The sequence below is a fragment of the Barbus barbus genome, assembly GCF_936440315.1.
Source record: "Barbus barbus genome assembly, chromosome: 7".
In the NCBI taxonomy this organism is placed as follows: Eukaryota; Metazoa; Chordata; class Actinopteri; order Cypriniformes; family Cyprinidae; genus Barbus; species Barbus barbus.
The window spans coordinates 37,043,886-37,064,688 of NC_136735.1; the positions used below are offsets into that span (position 1 = coordinate 37,043,886).

The window sequence follows — 20,803 nt, forward strand, 5'->3', positions numbered from 1 at the left end:
CATGAATAAACACTAGATTCAGTTCTGCGATCAAGATAGTTTTATTAAAGGTAGGTTACTGCTTCCTCCACATTCTTGCTTTCTAACGAATACGATTTTTTTGTTGTTGTTGTTGATAGAAATCCTCAAGCTTTTTCAAGATACTGGCTACATTCAAATACATCAAATATACGTTATAGTTGCTTAAAATCACTGGCTGACAGTAGAACGTCTCCTACAGTAATGGAAAAGAGGACAACATCTCCAAAGACAGTAGAGCACAACAGAGCGGTTCATTGAAGAAGTCACAGAGCGCAACAGTGGACGTCTGCCAGAGAAATCACAATCATCTTCTCCATTCTGATCGATTATGGCTGTTAAGAGATCATATGTGCTTCTGTGGGAGTTTTTTATTTTAATCATTCAGTTTGATTACTGAATTCTGCAGAAAATGGACAGATTCACCAATCAGAAAAGTCCCTGTTAATATGGAAATGGACATAAAACAGGTTAAAATATGTAGAAAAATTATGTGTCACTTGTAGTTTCTTTGTAACTGTAAATTTCAACAAGTGACAACTACAAGTTGACACACACACACACACACATATATATGTATATATACATATATATATATAAAATGTAGTCTTTTTTTATTTTGATACATGCATCCAATTATTTATAGTCAATATTTTGTTTTTTATACATACAGCCAATTATGTAACTGTAAAATGCTGTACATAAAACAAACGATTTTAAGTACATTTTATAAGAAAAACTTCTAAAATGACAGTAAAAAAATGAAAGAAAGACTATTTTATTTGAGTTTTTCTACTTAAATATTTCACATTGAATTCAGTTACTTGCCGTTTTGTGCAGTTTACTAGCAATTTCTGAGTAAAAATTTTTCTGCACCAAATTTGTTCAGTGTATAAATCATATATGTTTTAATTAAATTTTTATTTTATTTATACGCTATAGCTAACTATTTATGTCACTTCAAATTTGTCTTTTCTTTTCGAAGTTGTAAATTAAACAGATGGTTGAGTATATTTTACAAGAAACTACCTTTTTTTTTAAAAATAACAAATTTTAATTTAACATTTCATCTAATGTGTTGCTTGCTGTTTCTTTGTAATTGGGAAATTTACTAGGAATTTTCTACAACATTTTTTGTCAAAAGCTGTCAATAATTGTCCATACTTTTGTTTTATTTTTACATGGAGCCAATTATTTATAGTCAACATTTTATTTTATAAGTACAAGAAATCCATTTTTTTTCTTCCATCAGATCAAATATTGTGACAGATGGAGAAAATGAACGGGAAAACGTTTGCGTTGCCAAGGCGGGAAAAGTCGGCGTTCGCAGTTGCGCTCGATATATAAAGACAAGTACTTCATGTTGTTGTCAGTTTAACACATTATAAGGCTCTATATTTAAAGTGCGTAATACTTGGAGGAGCTTGTGAAGAACTTCAGCAACAATAATAATGACTTTCAAAGACTATACAAGTGCTTAACGGACTAAACGTAGAGACGATACATGATAATGACGATGAGTACATGTTAGTGGCCCCGAACGATACACACTTCAGACACGATGTTCAGTTTGTTTGTGAAAACTCCTTCAGATTTTACAGCCGCATTTCTATCGGATTATTAAAATACACAGTTGTGACGTCAAGCAAATGATGACATTCGTAAGATGAGAGAAACTCTCCCAAGTCCTCAGAGTCCCTGACTCCATCAGAGATGGATGTAAAGAAATGAAACGCGAGATATGAGGATGGTCGACTCCCTCGCTAACTAGGAAGAGGATCTGATGCTCGCCGGCCTCCCCGGTGGCGAGGATGACGAACTGCATGACCACATGCTTCCTAGTTATCCCAGTGTTGGTTGCGAAGATGAAACGGGCCCATAATTAGCCTCTCACTGGTCGACGGACGGGACGTAGTCTGGGCGGCGGGTCTGGATGATCTTGGGTCGTGTGCGTTTGCTGCCCTCTGCTGTCTCGTCTTCGTCTTCGGAGCTGTCGTCCTCACAAACGTGTACGATCACACTGGGCGTGTTGGTGGTTCCAGTGTGGAGCTCGTATTGTTCTCCTAAAAATACATTAAAACACTGCAATTATTCCACAAACTAATTTTGTACTGATACAGAATAAAAAAAAAATAGCAATTCTCAGGGTTGCATTAATTTGATAAAAGAAAATACAGTAAAAACGGTAATATTGTAAAATCATATTTCAATTCAAAATAACTTTTCTATTTGAATATATTTTAAAATGCTATTTATTTCTGTGAATTTCCAGCATCAATGTTGAAAACAGTTATTAAACAGACATTTTTTAAGGAAAATGTGATGCGATTTATTTTTCAGGATTCACAGATGAATTTATTTGAGTTTGGGGTAAATATTATTTAAAAAAAACAAACAATACTTCATCAAGGATGCATTAAATTGATCAAAAGTGACAGTAAAAACATTTATAATGTTACAAAAGATTTTTATTAAAAGATATTTCTATTCATCTGTGAATCCTGAAAAATAAAATGCATCACGGTTTCATCAAAAATATTGAGCAGCACAACAGTTTTCAACATTGATAATAATCAGAAATGTTTCTTGAGCAGTAAATCAGTATATTAGAATGATTTCTGAAGATCGTGTGACAGCTTTGAAAATACAGCTTTGATCACAGAAATAAATGACAGTTTAACACATATTCACACAGAAAACAGCTATTTTAAATTGAAATAATATTTCACAATTTTACTGTATTTTTGATCAATTAAACACACCCTTGTTGAGCAGAACATCAAAACATCTTAATTATTCCAAACTTTTGATCAGTTGAATGCATCTTTGCTTAATAAATATATTTAAAATAAATAAATAAATTCTTGCTGACCCTTACTGACTGTATACACACAGCATATGCTGTTGATATATATAGTTCAGCACTCAAAAAGTCTCAAGGTATACCATGGAAATGAGGTAAATAGGTTATACCTGGTCCTAGTTTAGACACAGCACGCAGCAGGTCATAGTTGATGAGGGGCTTAGCGTCCTGAGACTGTGCCCAGCCTACAGGGGGCGACGCTGGAGGAGAGATGAGGAACTGCTTCTCCGGTTTAGGAGGCTCAAGACGAGGACTGCCGATAAGTACTGACTGCACAGGAGAAAAGAAACCGAAACGGAGCAATTTTTTTTTTTAAATTAGAAAAAGACAAAACATTTGCATTTACATTTCAGATGCATTTACTAGTTTATGCATTCAGAAATGTGTCTCTGCATCAGTGTCTCAGCAATGGATGCTCTGTAGTGAATGGGTGCCGTCAGAATGAGTCCAAACAGATGATAAAAACATCACAATAATCCACACCACTCCAGTCCATCAGTTAACATCTTGAGCTGTGTAAGATACAAATCCAATTTTGAGACGTTTTTAATAATAATGCATAATAACACTTCCTCCAGTGAAAAAGTGTTCTGGTCTGAATCAGGAGTGAAATCTGCACAGATCAAGCACTGTTTACAAGCCAAAACAGCTCTAAACAAACATGTGGCTGGATTTTGATGTGAGATGGACTTTTTCACTGGAGGAAGCATTATTATGGATTTTGGACTCATATTTTAGTTACAAACGTCTTGATGGATTTGTTTCTTTTGTCTTCCCAAGATGTTAACAACATCTCAAAAATGGATTTGTATCTTAAACATGATGCCGATTGTCATTAAAGAGATAGTTCACCCCAAAAAAATTACATGTCTGTCATTATTTACTCACATGTTGTTGCAAACCTGTATTCATTTTTTTCTTGTGCTGAACACAAAAGACGATATTTTGAAGATTGTGGGTAACCAAACAGTAGCTGGTCCCCACTGACTTTAATAGTGAGGGAAAAAATAAATAAAATACTAACTGTGCACCAGCAACTGGTTACCCACATTCTGTATGTATATAGTGTTTTATTTTTATATTTGTTAATTACATTTCTTGAATGCTACTGATAAATACACCTACTGTAAAATAAAGCACTGTTTGTTTTATTTGCATATTATGTGTATTTGAAACATGTAGCCTATCTTTGTTCTTATTTTTTAATAACAGAGATAAAATAACGCCATAGATTTTTATCTTCGCCTACTTTGGCATAAATGTCTGCCGTTGTTTTTTATTTTATATTTTGTTACCTTGTAAGGCTTTGTTTCTAAAATAGGGAAATTAGTTGGCTGTACGGCTCAGACAAATTGCAAAATAGTAAAACCAACATGACAAAGAATTGTGATAAAATCATGATATTTTTGCCATATCGCCTACCCTTAGATGCAAGATCATGAATCTCAGTTCATAAGACAATACAGTTATTAAAATGCTCTCATCACTAAACAAAAGTACCATGCTAGTCTTTAGAGCACATTGGAGTACCATGTATTACTTCTTTGTGAGGGTTATTTACCTGAGCGAAATACAGACGCATCTCCTTTCCATTGAAGTCGCTCTTATGGAGTTTGACTCGAGCCTCGGCTGCCGCCAACGCATCGATGAAGTTGATCCGAACCCGTCTGAAGCTTTTGAAGAACTGGAACGACGTGCCGGGATCAAACGCACGGAACAAAGCCTCAAACTGCTCCTGATGATGCAAAATAAGGAAAAACATGCCAAATAACGGGACTGAGATGAAACTAGACAATCACAATATAGAAAAATATAGAAAACAGCGCAATTTCATCCATGAAAACATTTTACAAGAGAGTTGCAAACATCATAGAAGGAATACAAACAACCAACAGGTCTCAATCATGAAATTGAGGAGAATGAAAATCATTTGTAAAACCATTCTTGCATAGATTGAACTGAAACCACCTTAGGCTGGTTAAAGCTGGTTTTCTTCAGCAGAGCTCTGCTGTAGCATGCAATAAATTCAACATTTATTAAGACAGCAACATTTCGGTCATCTCTCTAAAGATTGGATTTCTTGCTAAACTACAACAGTTTGTGGGTTTTTCTTTTTCCTTCATATTTTCTTTTCCATGCATGCAACACACTTGCCTGCAATCATTTAATGTGAGGAGTGTTAATTTAATATATTATTTACAAACAATTTAAACAGAAATTAATTCTGCTTAAGTTTAATTAATGAGGTCCAACATACACAACTGTTCAAAAGTTTGGTGTCGGTAATATTTTTATTGTTTTTGAAAGAAGTCTCTTCTGCTCAAAAATCCTGCATTAATTTGATAAAAAATACAGCAAAATTGTGAAATATTACTACAATTTAAAAAAGTGTTTTCTATGTGAGTATGTGTTAAACTGTAATTTATTTCTGTGATCTGCAGCTGTATTTTCAGCATCATTACTCCAGTCTTCAGTGTCACATGATCTTCAGAAATAATTCTAATATACTGATTTATGATCAAGAAACTATTATCAATGTTGAAACAGTTGTGCTGCACAATAGTTTTGTGGAAACCGTGATGCATTTTATTTTTCGGGATACTTTGATGAATAGAAAGTTCGAACCATCTATTTGAAATAGAAATCTTTTGTAACATTATAAATGCCTTTACTGTCATCTTTGATCAATTTAATGCATCCTTGCTGAAAGTTCCTTTAATACAGTTCCTTCCAAAAATATATCCTACCAACCCTAAACTCAAAAACACAAATCAACTGAATAAAACATGTAAACAAAGCATTCTGTTTCAAGCTTCAAGCCTCTAATCCTTTAGTTTCAGATAGTCTCTATAGCAAACAAACACAGGAGAGCTGGAGAAGTAAGAACTGAAGATCAGCAGACTAACATGAGCAGATTAGTTAGTCCCAAGTAATGAAAGAAGCCAAAGAAGACCAAATGTAAAAAAAAAAACTATGCAATGATTAGTTGCATGTAAATTAGCACCAGAACCTGAAAGAGAAATGCATCCGGATGACAGTAAACCCTGACTTGATCATCTCACTAACGATCAGTCTTACCCGAATCTGTGGCCGACTGAATATCTCATGGTCCACCGGTGTGGCCACCAGGCAGAAGTTATTGCACTTTGTAGTCTTAAGATGCATGATTCAGTTTTAGAAGAATAAGAGACTCTGTAACGAAGCGTGCTTTCAGCAGTGCTGTGAGGTCACGGCTTTACTCGCAGGTTTATCTGCTGCTGCTTATAGTAGAGCTGTTGAGCACCGCCTCTCTCTCTCTCTTTACCTTCAGCCCCTCCCTTCATTTCCGTCTGTCTCTCACTCTTCATTGCTGACTAATCCTAACGAGGAACTGGAAACTCATGACATCATTCAGCTGTGGGCCGCAGTCCAACATCCTCATCGCTCCCTTCAGCATGTTTCCACAAGGCCTTGGCAATCCTATTATCTCTCACTGCTCCATCTGTAATTTAAACACTTTCTAACATCATTTATTACCATTAATTGACAACGTGACATTACTAACACACAAAGTTTCACCTGTAACTTCCTGCCATAAAAGCAGGAACTATACCTGATACCAAAACTATTTCATAATAATCAGCAGACGTAGAAAATAACGAATTACATTTACTCACGTTACTGTAACGGAGTAGCTTTTTCGTGCACTTCTAGTTTTTAAAATCTGTCATTTTAATTTTACACTGTAAAAAATGCAACTGTACATTTTCCAGTTTACGAAACCTTTCGAGTCTCAAATACTAAAAAAATGCTTTTTTTCTTGAAACTACATAAACAAACCCTTGTCAGAATAACAAAATTACCCCAAATGTTGTCCCAACTAGTCTGAACAAAGAATTTCATATTGTTGAAATGTTAAGGCTTTGTGAATTCCCAGCATGCACTGCAGCATGAACAAATCATGCACTTACTGATATAGGATTATTGTTTTGCTTCATTTTTTTGTTGTGGTTTTATCATTATTGTTAGTTATTTGTTGTACTGTGATGTAAAGAGCTCCTCTTTTTAACATTTGTTGAGTGCCACCGTTCGTGTCTAGTTTTGAGGCCTAGATTACGTTCAACCAATTATGTCCATTTGATAGATATCTTAGTCTTGTAAGTCATACTGATTAGACTAAGTTATCCATTAAAGTTTGTCAGTCATAAACATAAATTCGATAGTGTGGTGACTTTTTACACATTCTTTTTTTCTTCCAGGAAACAGAAAAAAAAAAATTTGCGCAACTATTTATTTTTTTACAGTGTACATGAGTATATTTTGTTTGAAGTATTGTACTTCTCTACATTTTAAAACATTAACTACTGAGTAGTTAACTACTGCAGTAACTAATGGGCAGGAGAACAAGCTGGCGCTAAAATCATAAGAAAGATGCAGACGGACAAGACAAGCGTTATGGTGCAGACGCAGATGAAAATGAAACCCTGTCGTATTCTGCTGAAGTTGAACTCAAAGGAAACGAAGTGAACCCCTGTCCATGTTTATGCTCTATTATGCAGTCTAAGCCATGTTTGCCTAGGAAAACCAAACTAGCATCTTATCAAATCTCGACATCAACCCTTCGCAAGCATGTAGAGGTAAGCTAAATAATTACATCGTAGCATTGGTGGTTAAAATGAAGCTTTGACAGTGTAAGGAGTGAAATTATTTCCTTATGAAGATATTTCCTCATGAAACCAAAACATCAGGAACTATCACACACATATGCCATGCATCAAAACAATAATCCTAATCTGGAGAAGAGATCTATCTCCAAACAGAGCAAACACCAAACTCATTTCCTTATTCATTTAGCTCTTTTATGTTTTTACAACTGATTTTAAGATTTCTTTGTTTCTTATCTGAGTATACAAGGGAAGTGACAAAACACTACTTTGGGCTTCTGTAGCCAGAAAACCCCCATTCAGTGTGTGAGAGTCTCTGGAGCTGTCTCTTTGTGGTGTAATGTAACTAAACAATAATACTTTGTTATAGTACTTAAGTATTTTTTGGGAGTATCTATACTTTACTTGAATTTTTATATTTCAGACAACTTTTACTTTTACTCCACTACATTTCCTAATTAAAATGTATACTCCATTACATTTCCCTGAAGCATATTCGTTACTTACTACAAAATAGTCAGAAGTCAGAACACAGACTGCAGAAAAGCAGATTTGACGAATCAGTGGTCTGGCGTTTGCAAATTCGTAAAAACACCTTTGCTCATGTGCAAACAAGTGCCATGGATGATTCATTTTCCACTCAAGTCGAGGCTGGGGTGTGCGATGTACAGTAGATATTGTGTGATAATATGGTAACTGTAAGTGTTGTTGTAATGATGTGCGATCTGACATTATCAAGTAGGCTATATCACCAATTCACACACAGAGAGTGCACACACGATGATATATTAGTCTAATAAAACTCAACATTCAAGGCATTCTAAACTGTTGACGGCAAAAATGCTTCTGTATGCTTTTTATATTTATATAATTTTATATAGTTAACTTAATCTATATCACACAAAGAGTACCGTTTTTATGCAGATACTGGCGGTTTAAATTTCAACTTTTTTTCACGTTTTAAATTATTTCAATTATCAGTATTCAACGTTTTATGTTAAAAACAAAACATCAGGCCTATTTATGCATCTGTAACTGCAGTTCAAATGCATCCATGTCCCCTCTGAGATACATTCAACTGTGTAAATACATCTAAATGCTATTTCAGAGGCAGATTCCAGAAATGTTTTATTATGTTGGAATGAAAGACACTAAGTACCTGATGAAGTGTTTCTTATTCTTACCCAAAAATACAAAATGGAATATATATATATATTGTACTTTTACTTTCAATACTTAAGTATGTTTAAGATTGAAAAAAAATATTTTCATACTTAAGTACAATAAATGTCACATTCTTTAAGACTTTTACTCAAGTAATATTCTAAACGGTGACTTAACTTCTTCCAAAGTCATTTTCTGGTAAGTACTTTTACTTAAGTATGGCTTTCAGGTACTTTATACACCACTGGCTGTCAGGTATGCATTTAGTTTTTTATTCAAAAGTGTAATTGTGTTAAACACATTGAGCACATAGGCTAGTTAAGTTTAAAACACAGATTGCTTTGCTGTAAGTGTTCTTTGGAATACTGGTAAAAGTTTGTAGATGCTATGCATTTCTAGACCATGTATCTTGTGTTAAATTAGGATACATGTGTTACAGCTGTTACTATGTTAAATTTGTTTGTCTCCTACGTGAAACACTTGGCTATTCCCCATATAGCTGCCGTATCTATGCACAGGAGTAGGGTTGCCACGCGGCTACAATGTGATTCACAATTGCCTTATCCTTTCTAAATTGGCTTCTAATTGTTTCATTATGTAATTGGCATGGTACAATTTTACCTGACAAAAATGGTAAATGTTATATTTGATACATTCTGAACTCTCCTGAAATCATTATGACTAGTAAACTGTGAGGAGACCTTTGTTACCGCAAATCTGATTTCTGTCTATCACTGGTGCTAGCAAGTTGTACGGGAAAAGACTAAGTAAACTATACTTTTTGTCATAAGCAAGCAGTAGGCAGCAGACAATTAGGTATTAGTCTACCTACACCCTCTGACTAACATCAGACTAGCAGGTTTGTGATCGCGAGACCGGCGCCTTCGGCCGATGCTAGGCTCAAAAGAGACATTAGGTCCCCAGTGAATGGATAATTGAATATATGGAAGATCTAAAATAATCAAATATCTAAATTAATACATAATCAATATTAGTGATCAGCTTTTGATTATACAGTCTAAATTTAATGATCACTTGAAAATTGGAGTCAGATTAAACACAGAGCTAGACTACAATTGAATTCCAACACACATACCATGTAGTTTTCAAATAAGCCTGAATGATTAGATTAGCTGGATCAGATGTGTTTAATTAGGGTTATATCTAAACTGTGCAGGGCTGTGGCCCTCCAGGAACTGAGTTTGACACCCTTGACCTATTCCATTTTTGCCTTCCTCTCGCTGTTAAAATGTAACTTAAGTAATTTTTACTCTGTGTAAATTTTAAATGAGCTACTTTTTACTTTTACTTGAGTTGAATATTTTCATACTCTTTCCACCTCTGATAATCAGACTACATATAAAGCAAGAGCAGTTTGTAACTTTTACAGAAAAGCCCTGCACAAATGCTGGTAATTGTTTAACCTTAGTTAGCTATTTAAGCTTACCATACATGGTGAAAAACGTAATGATTTAACATTGGATTTTGTAATTTTACTGTAAAATATTGTCAAATTTATAGTTTACGCAAGTGAACTACTATATAATTTAGAGTAAAAGAACACTCCCAAATATGGTAAAATCTTGTTAATTGGTTAACTTTAAGTAACCTTACATATATAGTGGAAACAAACAATATAAATGGTTTAACATGGCATATGTAATTTTACTGTAAAAAAAAAACTGAAAATGTTTTTTCTTCTTTTTTTGCCAGTGGATTACCATATAACTTACAGTGGGAAAAAGCACATTCTCAAAAAAAAAAAAAATACTAAAACTTTTAACATCGTATTATATGTAATTTTACTGTTAAATAATGTGAAATAAAGTGAAAAACAGTGAAAGGACACTTGCAGAAAATGGTAAAAAGATGGTTTAAAATTGTTAAAACCCTGTTAACTTGTTAATTGGTTAACTAAGTAACTTTATCATATATGGCTAAAATCTGTAGTGTAAGATAGTATTATATGTTATTTTACTGTAAAATAATGCAATTGGTTTTGCAACTTAATTTACAGTGAAAAATAGTAAAAGAACATTCCCAGAAAATGGTAAAAACCTTTAAATAACCAGTTAATTGGTTAACGTAAGTAACCTTACCATATACGGTTTACTACTACATGCAATTATACTGTAAAATACTGTCAAATTTATGATTTTTCCAAGTGAATTACTAAAAGATTTAGAGCGACAAACAGCAAAAAAAAAAAAAAAAAAACATTCTCAGAAATTGGTAAACAATGCTTAATAACTTGTTAATTAGTAACAAGTAACCATACCATATATCATGAAAAAAAGTGAAAATAATGTGAAATTTATGGTTTTTGCAAGTGAATTACCATATAATTTACAGTAAAAGGGTATTCCCAGAAATCCCTGCATGACATATCACATTTTATTTTTACATTATTTAAATGCTTCTGTTTCTTTTTCTTATCAATAATGTACACTAGGATGTTTTGTGTTACATTTTCAGTACATTTTAAGGTTAAAACGGATTTTGGTAGTTCAAGTAGACTTGATATATTAACATTAAGTGCACGCTTTTCACCAATTTAAATCATTTTGATTCATACCAGTTTGCCAATGAGTCATTCTGTGAACTGATTCGTTAAACTGAACTGACTCTAAATGATTTGCTCACAAATCAGTCATTGCTACAGCTTGTGAACAACTTTTATTTTGTGCAATATTCTAATACATTTTCAAAAACTGCCATTTCTCGGTTTTCTAATACCGTGGGAACCATTTACACCAAATGGCAACAGAAAACAAGCTGACTGCTGTGAACTCACTCTTGTTTGTGTGTGTGAATGTGTTGATGGTAAAGACTGCATGGTTAGACAGTAACCTGTGAGTCTTGTCTAAATATTACACGGATCAGCGGTTTGTGTGCTCGCTGTGGAAGGACGGCGCATCTCTGACCCAATGGAAAAATGGAAATATGAAACCGAAATAAGGTGATGGAAAAAATGCAAAGGGAAGCAGAGAGTAGATGGGTATTATGCAAAGAGCAGGGGAGGTGAGACAGCAGATAGTTGTGCTGATATGTGAGCGGTGGTACACATAAGCCCTCAAATTATATTTATATCCAGCTGCACAGAAGAGCGTGATGATGGAACACATAAGCCATTTACATATTATCTACAGTAGATCTATTAAAAAATACTGACATTTGAGCTACTTCAAATGGCAGGGATTTAGATGGCATAATATTAAAGCAGTGGCAAATTGGTGCAAATTCTTTACAGCATATTCTGATTATTTTTATAATACCTGTGCAATAATAATTCTCATATGCATTTATTTGTCTTTAATGAATACTTACTAATTTAAATACATTTTATAACATTACCATTTTATTTAAACTGCACATCAACCACCAGGAAACCTGAGTAACTGCATAGCAACACCCTAGCAACCACACAGCAACATTCTAGCAACAGATCAAAACACCCTAGCAACAACTCAGAGCAACTTAGAAACAGAAACCCTACAGAGTACCCTAGAAACCACATAGACAACTCCTAGTAGCGAACCAGAACACCTGAATAACTGCATAGCAATTCCCTAGCAACCACACAGAATACCACAGCAACACTTTAGCAACCGCTCAAAACACTTTAGCAACCATATAGCAACGTCCTAGCAACTTCCCAGAAACCACTCAGAACAAATTAGCAACAATTCAGAGCAACCTAGCAACTACCTAGCAACCACCCAGAACACTCAAGCAACCACATAGCAAATCACACCAGCAACTGTATAGCAACACTCTAGCAAGCATTCAGAACACCTTAGCAACCATCCAGAACGATCTAGCAACTGTCTAGTACCAACCACCCAGATCACTCTAGCAAGCATGTAGCAACACCCTAACAACCTCCTTGCAACTCCAGAACACCTTGGCAACAGCATAGCAACACCCTAGCAACCACTCAAAATACCTTAGCAACTGTATAGCAACACTCTAGCAGCCTCCTAGCAACCTAGCCTCCTAGCACCTAGAGCAGGGATGGGCAACTTCGGTCCTGGAGGGCCGGTGTCCTGCAGAGTTTAGCTTCAACCCTAATCAAACACACCTGCCTGTAACTTTCTAGTGATTTTGTAGACATTGATTAGCTTCTTCGGTTGTGTTTGATTAGGGCTGGAGCGGCATTTCATACATGGAGCCGTAGTTCGCTGACAAGCCACACAAAATCGTGTTCATAATCGCTGATAATATCGCATTCGATTATGAACGCGATTTTGTGTGGCTTGTCAGCGAACTACGGCTCCGTGTATTAAATGCCGCTCCATCTGAAAGCAGGTGATGGAGATTTACCGATAATCAAAGAACTGGCTTTACTGCCGAGATGTGTATGACAATCGCATGCGACTAATCGTGCAGCCCTAGTTAGAACTAAACTCTGCAGGACACTGGCCCTCCAGGGCCGAAGTTGCCCATCCCTGATCTAGAGCAAGTGCCTAGTAGAAACCACCTAAAACACCCTAGTAACCACATAACGTATCCTAGAAACCACATAGAATACCCTAGCAACCATCCAGAACATCTAAGCAACTGCCTAGTAACAACTACCCAGGTCACCCTAGAAAGCATGCAGCAACGTCCTAGCAACACCAGAACACCTTAGCAACCACATAGCACAGAGGTCTCAAACTCAATTCCTAGCATCTAGAGCAGGGATGGGCAACTTCGGTCCGGGAGGGCCGCGGCTCTGCAGAGTTTAGCTCCAAATCACACCTGCTTGGAAGTTTCTAGTGATCCTGAAGACCTTGATTAGCTGGATCAGGTATGTTCGATTAGGGTTGGAGCTAAGGAATTGAGTTTGAGACCAGTGACATAGCAACACCCTAGCAACCACCCAGAATACCCTAGCAACTACATCGCAACACCCTGCCCTCTACCTGTCTTGACAAACCTTTTATCTAATTGCTTATTTTACAATGTAAATGTGGCACAGAAGCACTTCTGAAGTGGCATTTAGGCGGCTTTATACAGATTTATTACTGCTCAGAGCTGGAATTAATGCATTTATTTATACTTAAAAAAAACAAAACTCTATAGGCTACTTTGCTACTACGGGCTGAGGTGCCTCAGAGCAGGAATCATTTAGTCTGGCTTTGCATTTTTCACTGAATTCTGAGCAGACACAAAGCAGCCTTAGCTCGGCTGTGTAAGTCATTCATAATGTATACTAGGGGTGGGCGATATGGGAAAAATATCATATCACGATTTTTTATAGAAATATCACGATTCACGATTTTTATCCCGATTCTTTGTTAGTTTTACTATTTTGGTTTTACAAGTTGTCTGAGCATTACAGCCAAACTAGAAAGACAAAGATGCATGGCAGATATTTAGGCCAAAGTGGGCGAAGATAAAAAATCTTTGTCATTATTTTATTTTTCTTATTAAAAAATAAGAACAAAGATACACATTACAAATACACATAATATACAAATAAAACAAACAGTGCTTTATTTCCAGGTACAATAGGTGTATTTAGCAGAGCATTCAATGAAATTGAATGAACAAATATAAAAATAAAACACTAGATAGACTGATTCCTAAAGCAACTGTATTAAAGTTTTTCAGTCAAGAATAGTGAGTGATTTTTCTCTTTGTGTTTTGTTGTTTTGTTAACGTTAAATGAATAGTTCCCCCACAAATTAATATTCTGTCATCTGTCTGTCAATTCTGTCATAATGTTGTATTTTTATATCATCATTTACTCAAAAGTTGTTTTAAACCGGAATGAGTTTCTTTCTTCTGCTGAACATTTATAAATGCCATTTTGAAGAAGGTGGAAAACCAAACAGTTGCTGGTCCTCAGTGACTTCCATAGGATTTTTCTTTCCTACTATCAAAGTCAATGTGGACCAGCAACTGTTTGGTTTTCCACTGAGTAAATAATGACAGAAATTCAATTTTAGGGTGAACTATCCCTTTAATGACAGTCGACAGCATGTTTAGTGTCCTGTCCCTTTAAGAGCTGCACGCATCTAATATACAGGCACCCATCCGTTTCTCTCTTAACTATTTACTTTCATTTTAGAGATAACCAACTGAGTCTGTATGTAAACCTTGTGTGTTTTGACAGTATTAGCGCAAAATATAACTTAGTTGACGAGTAATCAGGCGCTGTTAGACAGGCGTTTTAGTGTGCGCACGTCAGACCAGCGCACGAATTAAACATTTAACCAGCAAGGCTTGTGTGCAAATAATGTACTTTTGCGATCGCGAATAAGTGCAGTGCCCTGTCAGAGTAACTCTACTGCTGTGTGTCGTGTTGTACAGTATATAGAGACGGCGGCGCCAGAACTGTATTTGATATAATGTGCGCTGCAGCACGATACTACGATATTTCTTCAAAAGCAGATCGTGGAGACATTTTTATCGTCCACGATCAAAAATCGTCATATCGCACACCCCTAATGTATACCCTCCATTATCCTGCATTTACTGTACTAAAAGTATAAATACATTATGTGTACAGTGGGTACATACTGTCCACTTCTAATGCATCAGCTTAAGAAGTATTTCATGTAATCTACCCTGCGGCACACGCAGCCATAGTGTGACACACCATCTGTGCATTAGCTTCAAACTCACTTCAAACACATAGTCACAGTTTCTGCTATGAAAGGTGACAGAAAGAACACAGAACCCAGAGGTTTACGGTGCTGCACTGGAGGAACAGACCAAAGCGCTCATGCATACGGGACAGGGTCAATCCCAGGACAAAATCCGAGTCACATGTGCGCTCAGCCGTAATGCAGGACAGCTTCAACATTTCCCCATGCTGAATGGTACTGGTACAGTATTCTCAATTGCACTGAGTTTTGCTGGCTCTTTAATAATGATTAAAATGAGGATTTGGGTGAGGTAGAGCGGTCAAACATCAGCCAGGCAGACATTACACTACAAACACAGAAACAGGTGAAGCTTTACCTTTCAAAACAAGCTGGTGGAATAAAGTGACCTGAAATGTCTAATACTTAACCATAACACATGCGAGGTCAGTAAGATTTTTATAAAGCAAGGATGCATTAAATCGACGAGAAGTGATAGTGAAAACATTTAATGTTAAGATTTCTATTTCAAATAAATGCTCTTCTTTTGAACTTTCTATTCATCTGTGAATCCTAAAAAATATTGATAATACATATCAATATTACATTATCAATGTATTATATTGATTATTATCAGTATAATACATTGATAATAATCAGAAATGTTTCTTGAGCAGTAAATCAGTATATTAGAATGATTTCTGAAGATCGTGTGACACTGAAGACTGGAGTAATGATGCTGAAAATACAGCTTTGATCAGAAATAAATTACATTTCAACATATATTTACATAGAAAACAGCTATTTTAAATTGTAATATTTCACAATTTTACTGCATTATTTTTTTATCAAATTACTGCAACCTAGGTGAGCAGAAGAGACTTATTTCAAAAGCATTATAAACATACAGACTCAATCACAGTGTCGGTTGCTCAGTCATTGGTCTCTATAAACAAGGGATAGTTAACTCAAAAGTGAACTTTCTGACATCATTTGCTCATTGGCATGTCATTCCAAACACGTGATTATTTTCTCCTCTGCAGAACACAAAAGAACTACATCAACTGTGGCAACGCAATGCTCAAATTATTTAATTTTAAGGTGAATAATAAACTGTATTCTGTTCATCATACAAAGCACTCATCACTTCAGAAGACTTATGGATTAATGTCACGCCATTACTTTACGTTAAGCTCCTGTATGGTTCTTCAGCGGTTCTTCAGTGGTTCTTTGGGGTGATTAGGGTGCTATATAGCACCACTGCTGTACATAGAACCTGTTAAGCCCCTTTAAAGGTTCTTTACGAGCCACAGAACCACTGTTGGTGTTGTTTAGCACCATTTTTGTTGAAGAAATACAATGCAATATGGCACCTCTTATGGTTCTACATAGCACCATTTGACAAAGGTGTTGTACAGCACCTTTAAAGATGTGGTACTATATAGCACCAAAAGTGGTTCCCCAATAATTACGAGCCAAGAACCACTTTTAGTGCTATATAGCACCTTTTTTTTTTTTTTTTTTAGAGTGTACTAAAGAACAATCACAACATGGTTTTTATTTAATCAATTCATGACATAATTTAAAAGAATTATAGAGATAATATCATAATATTTCCATATAAAGCCAGAGATGAAAAAAAATGACCGACTTCACCTTTACATCAGATTTGTGCAATGCTCTGTCTTATGGAAAAGCACAGTTTGTTTATTTATAATTTATTAAGCCTGACAGACACCTGGCCTTCTTAGCTAACACATTTTCCATAGTTTTTATGGGATAGTTTCAAATTCCACACTTAATCCAAGTTCCTGCTAAAAATAGACGATATTACATAATAAGCCTGATTTTAAACAATGATGAAAGTCATGCATGGCAGAGAAAAATAAATGTTTCATAAGTGGCTTCAAGAGATACATATGAGCTAGGACAGCGAGCGACCTTTGACCTCAGTGACAGTGGGGGAAAAAACGCAAAGCAACAAATGCTCTTCTTTTCCATGAGAGCAGCTGAGGTCAAGGATATTTCTAGGAGTCTGGTTCCTCACTGAACGTCCTTTTGTAGCAGTAAAGCAGGTGTGGAGCTAAAATAAGCCATGGCTTTGTGGAAGCTTCAAACACCCTCACCAAACAGAGACCCAACGGGTCATAGTCATATTATTAGAATGGAAAATGAGGGAGAAGATGGAAAATGGACTGTGTTGGGTAAAGAATCACATCACTAAGAGAAGCACCAACTGAGATTTTGAGTCGAGCATCAGGAATACTACTGCTCAAACTTAGTATTAAACTTCAATCGATAATCATTGGTGCTATAGACCTAAATGATGCCTGAGGTCTCCTCTTGTTGAGAAAAAGTGTGCTGTTAGTTTTCCAATAAAACAGGTGAAGGTCAAACTGAAGAAAAATTTAGCACTGCATCACTAACTCCGCAGTGAATGGGTGCCGTCAGAAAGAGAGTCCAAACAAGCTAATAAAAACAATAATCCACACCAGTCCCGTCCATCTATTAACATCTTGAGAAGACAAAAGCTGCTTGTTTGTAAGAAACAAATCCATCCTTACCATATCCATCAACTTCAAACCATTGCTTCTGGCTAAATTACGAGTCCAAAATACGCTTCCTCCAGTGAAAAAGTCCATCTCACCTTGTCTCTCACATCAAAATCCAGCCACATGTTTGTTAAGAGCTGTTTTGGATTTGATCTGCGCATATTTTTCTCCTGATTCAGACCAGACAACTTTTTCACTGGGGGAAGTGTTATTATGGGTTATGGACAGAAGGTTTGAGCCAGAAACAATGGTTTGAAGTTTAAAACATCTTAATGATGGATTTGTTTCTTGCAAACAGGCAGCTTTTGGCTTCTGAAGACTTTAACTGATGGACTGGAGTGGTGTGGATTACTGTGGTGTTTTTTTCAGCTGTTTGGACTCTCATTCTGACGGCACCCATTCACTGCACAGCATCCTTTGGTGAGCAAGTGATGCAATGCTACATTTCTCCAAATCTGATATAGAAACAAATTCATCTACATCTTTTCATTTTTGAGTGATCTATTACTTAAGGTAATTTCTTGTAAACCATTTTATAAACATTATACATGTAATACAGATTCAACATAAAATGAATTCGGTGTGGCTCATACAGTGGCACAGTAGACTGGCTCATTTGGTTTTAGTATTGAGGCAGATATGAATTATGAGGGAGCAAGGTTTACAAATATGACTAAAAAGATGAGTGAAATTGCAACGCATTTCTGTTAAACACAAGATGCATGTTTACAAATACACTTGTGATGTCTGCCTTGAGACCTAAAGCTTTTCGGCTTTTTAGCATTTCTGCAGGACATGGATTTGTTCAAATCAATGTAGATTACAAGTGTGCACCCTTCAAAAAAAAAGAAAAAAACTACTGTGGTTCCAAAATACCATAGTTGTACCATAGTACAATGTCCAAGAGAACAGGGTAATGCCATGGCACTTTTTGGTGCATTTTAGTAAAAGAAGGTACAAAAGACATCACATTCCCAAAGTAAAATGTCCAAAACATTGTATTATTGTGGTGCATATGCAACTACCATTTGTCAAGGTGCTATGTCCAAAAACATGGCAGTACCATGTCCAAGAAAACAAGGTGCATGAAAAAAATTGTATTATCATGATGACACAAATAAAAAGCATTGTGTTTGTGCGATGCTCATGTCCTACAAGCCTCACTCCAGTAAATGAATTGTGATTGGTAAAGAACAACATTGTAGATCTTGTCCTATATGGCTTTGATGAAACACTTCCGCGAGATCAGGTCTCACTGTCGCGGTAAAGCGGGTAATAATCGGGGTAAAAGCAGAGCGAAAGCACGCCTACCTTTAACTGCTGCTCATTAAAAACCTCTTCGGGCACTTTACACGCGATGAGCGCGTTGGGTTGGTTGTTGAACTGGACTTCAGAAGTCGCCGCCCCTCCGCCGCTCTCTGACTGCTGCATGGCAACAGATGTAACCGCGGCGTTCGGTGCCTTTGATCTCAACTGCGGTGTCTCTGATCTCAAACGTTTCGGCGCTCAGCTCATGGCGTCATCCTCTGCTTTCTACCTCCTGCAAAAGCAGCGTCTCCAAACCCTCAAGCTGGCACACGCTACTGTTCAAGCTATGCTAGTGCACATGAAATGTGCTGCATAGTGCTACTAGCAAACCCGTGATGTATTCCTGAAACGAAAATGACGTCTACACTTGCGACAGACTGCACTGGGGGTCAACAGCTGATATGACGTCATGGTTTCCGCTTACGCACGAGCGCTATGCATGAAGCATTAGTTGATGTAAGTATTCGTTGTGAAGATGAAACGATTGTTCAAAATGTAACAAAAAGCGCATGACTCGCCGGAATACATGGTTAGGTTTGAGTAAAGTGTAGAGTGCATGTATTTTAAATGGGATTAAGGCAGAGATTATCACTGGTAAACGCTCTTTGAGTGCCCTCTTTTGGTCAGATTTGTAACGCACATGATAAAGCTCATTAAATGCACTGCTTGAAAACAGTAGCCAAAAAGTATTTTGATACAGGGTTTACACTAAAATTGTCTTAATTCATTGCATTGAATAAGAAGATCTATCTATCTATCTATCTATCTATCTATCTATCTATCTATCTATCTATCTATCTATCTATCTATCTATCTATCTATCTATCTATCTATCTAGTAAATAAATTATAATATAATATTGTGACTATGCTTTTATATTTTACACAAAACCATGTCTTTAGTGTCGATTTTTCGAAATTGAGATTTATACGTCCTCTGAAAGCTGAATAAATGATCTTTCCATTGATGTATGGTTTGTTATGATAGGACAATATTTTTCTGAGATACAACTATTAGAAAATCTGGAATCGGAGGGAGCCAAAAAAAATCTAAATATTGAGAAAATCACCTTTAAAGTTGTTCAAATGAAGTTCATAGCAATGGATATTACTAATCAAAAATTACGCTTTGATATATTTACAGTAAGAAACTTACAAAATATCTTCATGGAACATGATCTTTACTTAATATCCTAATGATTTTGGGCATTAATGAAAAATCGATCATTTTGACCCATACAATCCAGGGTCACAATAACACGACTATACTTAGCAAAATTAGATCTTGCTCTTCTTAACACAGCATATAATAGACTTTGCAGATTTGTTTTGGGGTGTTCTTTTTATACTCATCAGTGTATAATGTATGATGCACTTCAGTGGCCATCTCTGCACACCAGACAACATATTCACTGGCTTCAATTTATATTTCAATGTGTTCATTTTAAATATCCTAGTTATTTACAACAATACTTTGTACCTTTTTCTTTAAATTATCAAGTTTGACATTCTGTTCAGACCTATTTTTTTGTCCCTTGTGTCAAAAAAAACATTGGTAAAAGAGCTTTCATGTTTAAAGGTCCAATAGACTGGAATAATTGACCTGTCGATATTCGATCTATTACATCCTTTAAGATGTTTAAGCAAACTCTCTTATCATATTTTACTTTGGATTGTACAT

The 20,803-nt window shown here is 35.9% G+C and overlaps 1 protein-coding gene across 2 annotated transcripts; it reads right to left on the reverse strand.

Annotated features, from left to right (window-relative positions):
- Positions 1 to 605: 605 nt before the first annotated feature.
- Positions 606 to 19,507, reverse strand: rcan1b (regulator of calcineurin 1b). 2 transcript variants are annotated; one of them, XM_079422307.1, is made up of 4 exons: positions 19,127 to 19,507; positions 4,443 to 4,616; positions 2,992 to 3,151; positions 606 to 2,081 (listed from the first exon to the last, which is right to left on the reverse strand). In XM_079422307.1, the coding sequence occupies exons 1-4, from the start codon at positions 19,244 to 19,246 to the stop codon at positions 1,909 to 1,911; spliced, it is 627 nt and encodes a 208-aa protein (XP_079278433.1). In that variant the 5' UTR covers positions 19,247 to 19,507; the 3' UTR covers positions 606 to 1,908. The 2 variants fall into 2 exon arrangements, with proteins under 2 accessions (XP_079278433.1, XP_079278434.1); XM_079422308.1 differs by lacking the exon at positions 19,127 to 19,507 and adding an exon at positions 5,960 to 6,122 and having other exon boundaries at positions 617 to 2,081.
- Positions 19,508 to 20,803: the final 1,296 nt, after the last annotated feature.

Bases quoted from the DNA above. Each gene is read 5' to 3' on its own strand.
- rcan1b (XM_079422307.1), bottom strand. From the start codon at position 19,246: ATGCAGCAGTCAGAGAGCGGCGGAGGGGCGGCGACTTCTGAAGTCCAG. The intron at 4,617-19,126 runs GTAGGCGTGCTT...TTGCATCATCAG, and splicing joins TTAATGAGCAGCAGTTAAAG to GAGCAGTTTGAGGCTTTGTT. The intron at 2,082-2,991 runs GTATAACCTATT...ATGTATTTTTAG, and splicing joins TGTGTCTAAACTAGGACCAG to GAGAACAATACGAGCTCCAC.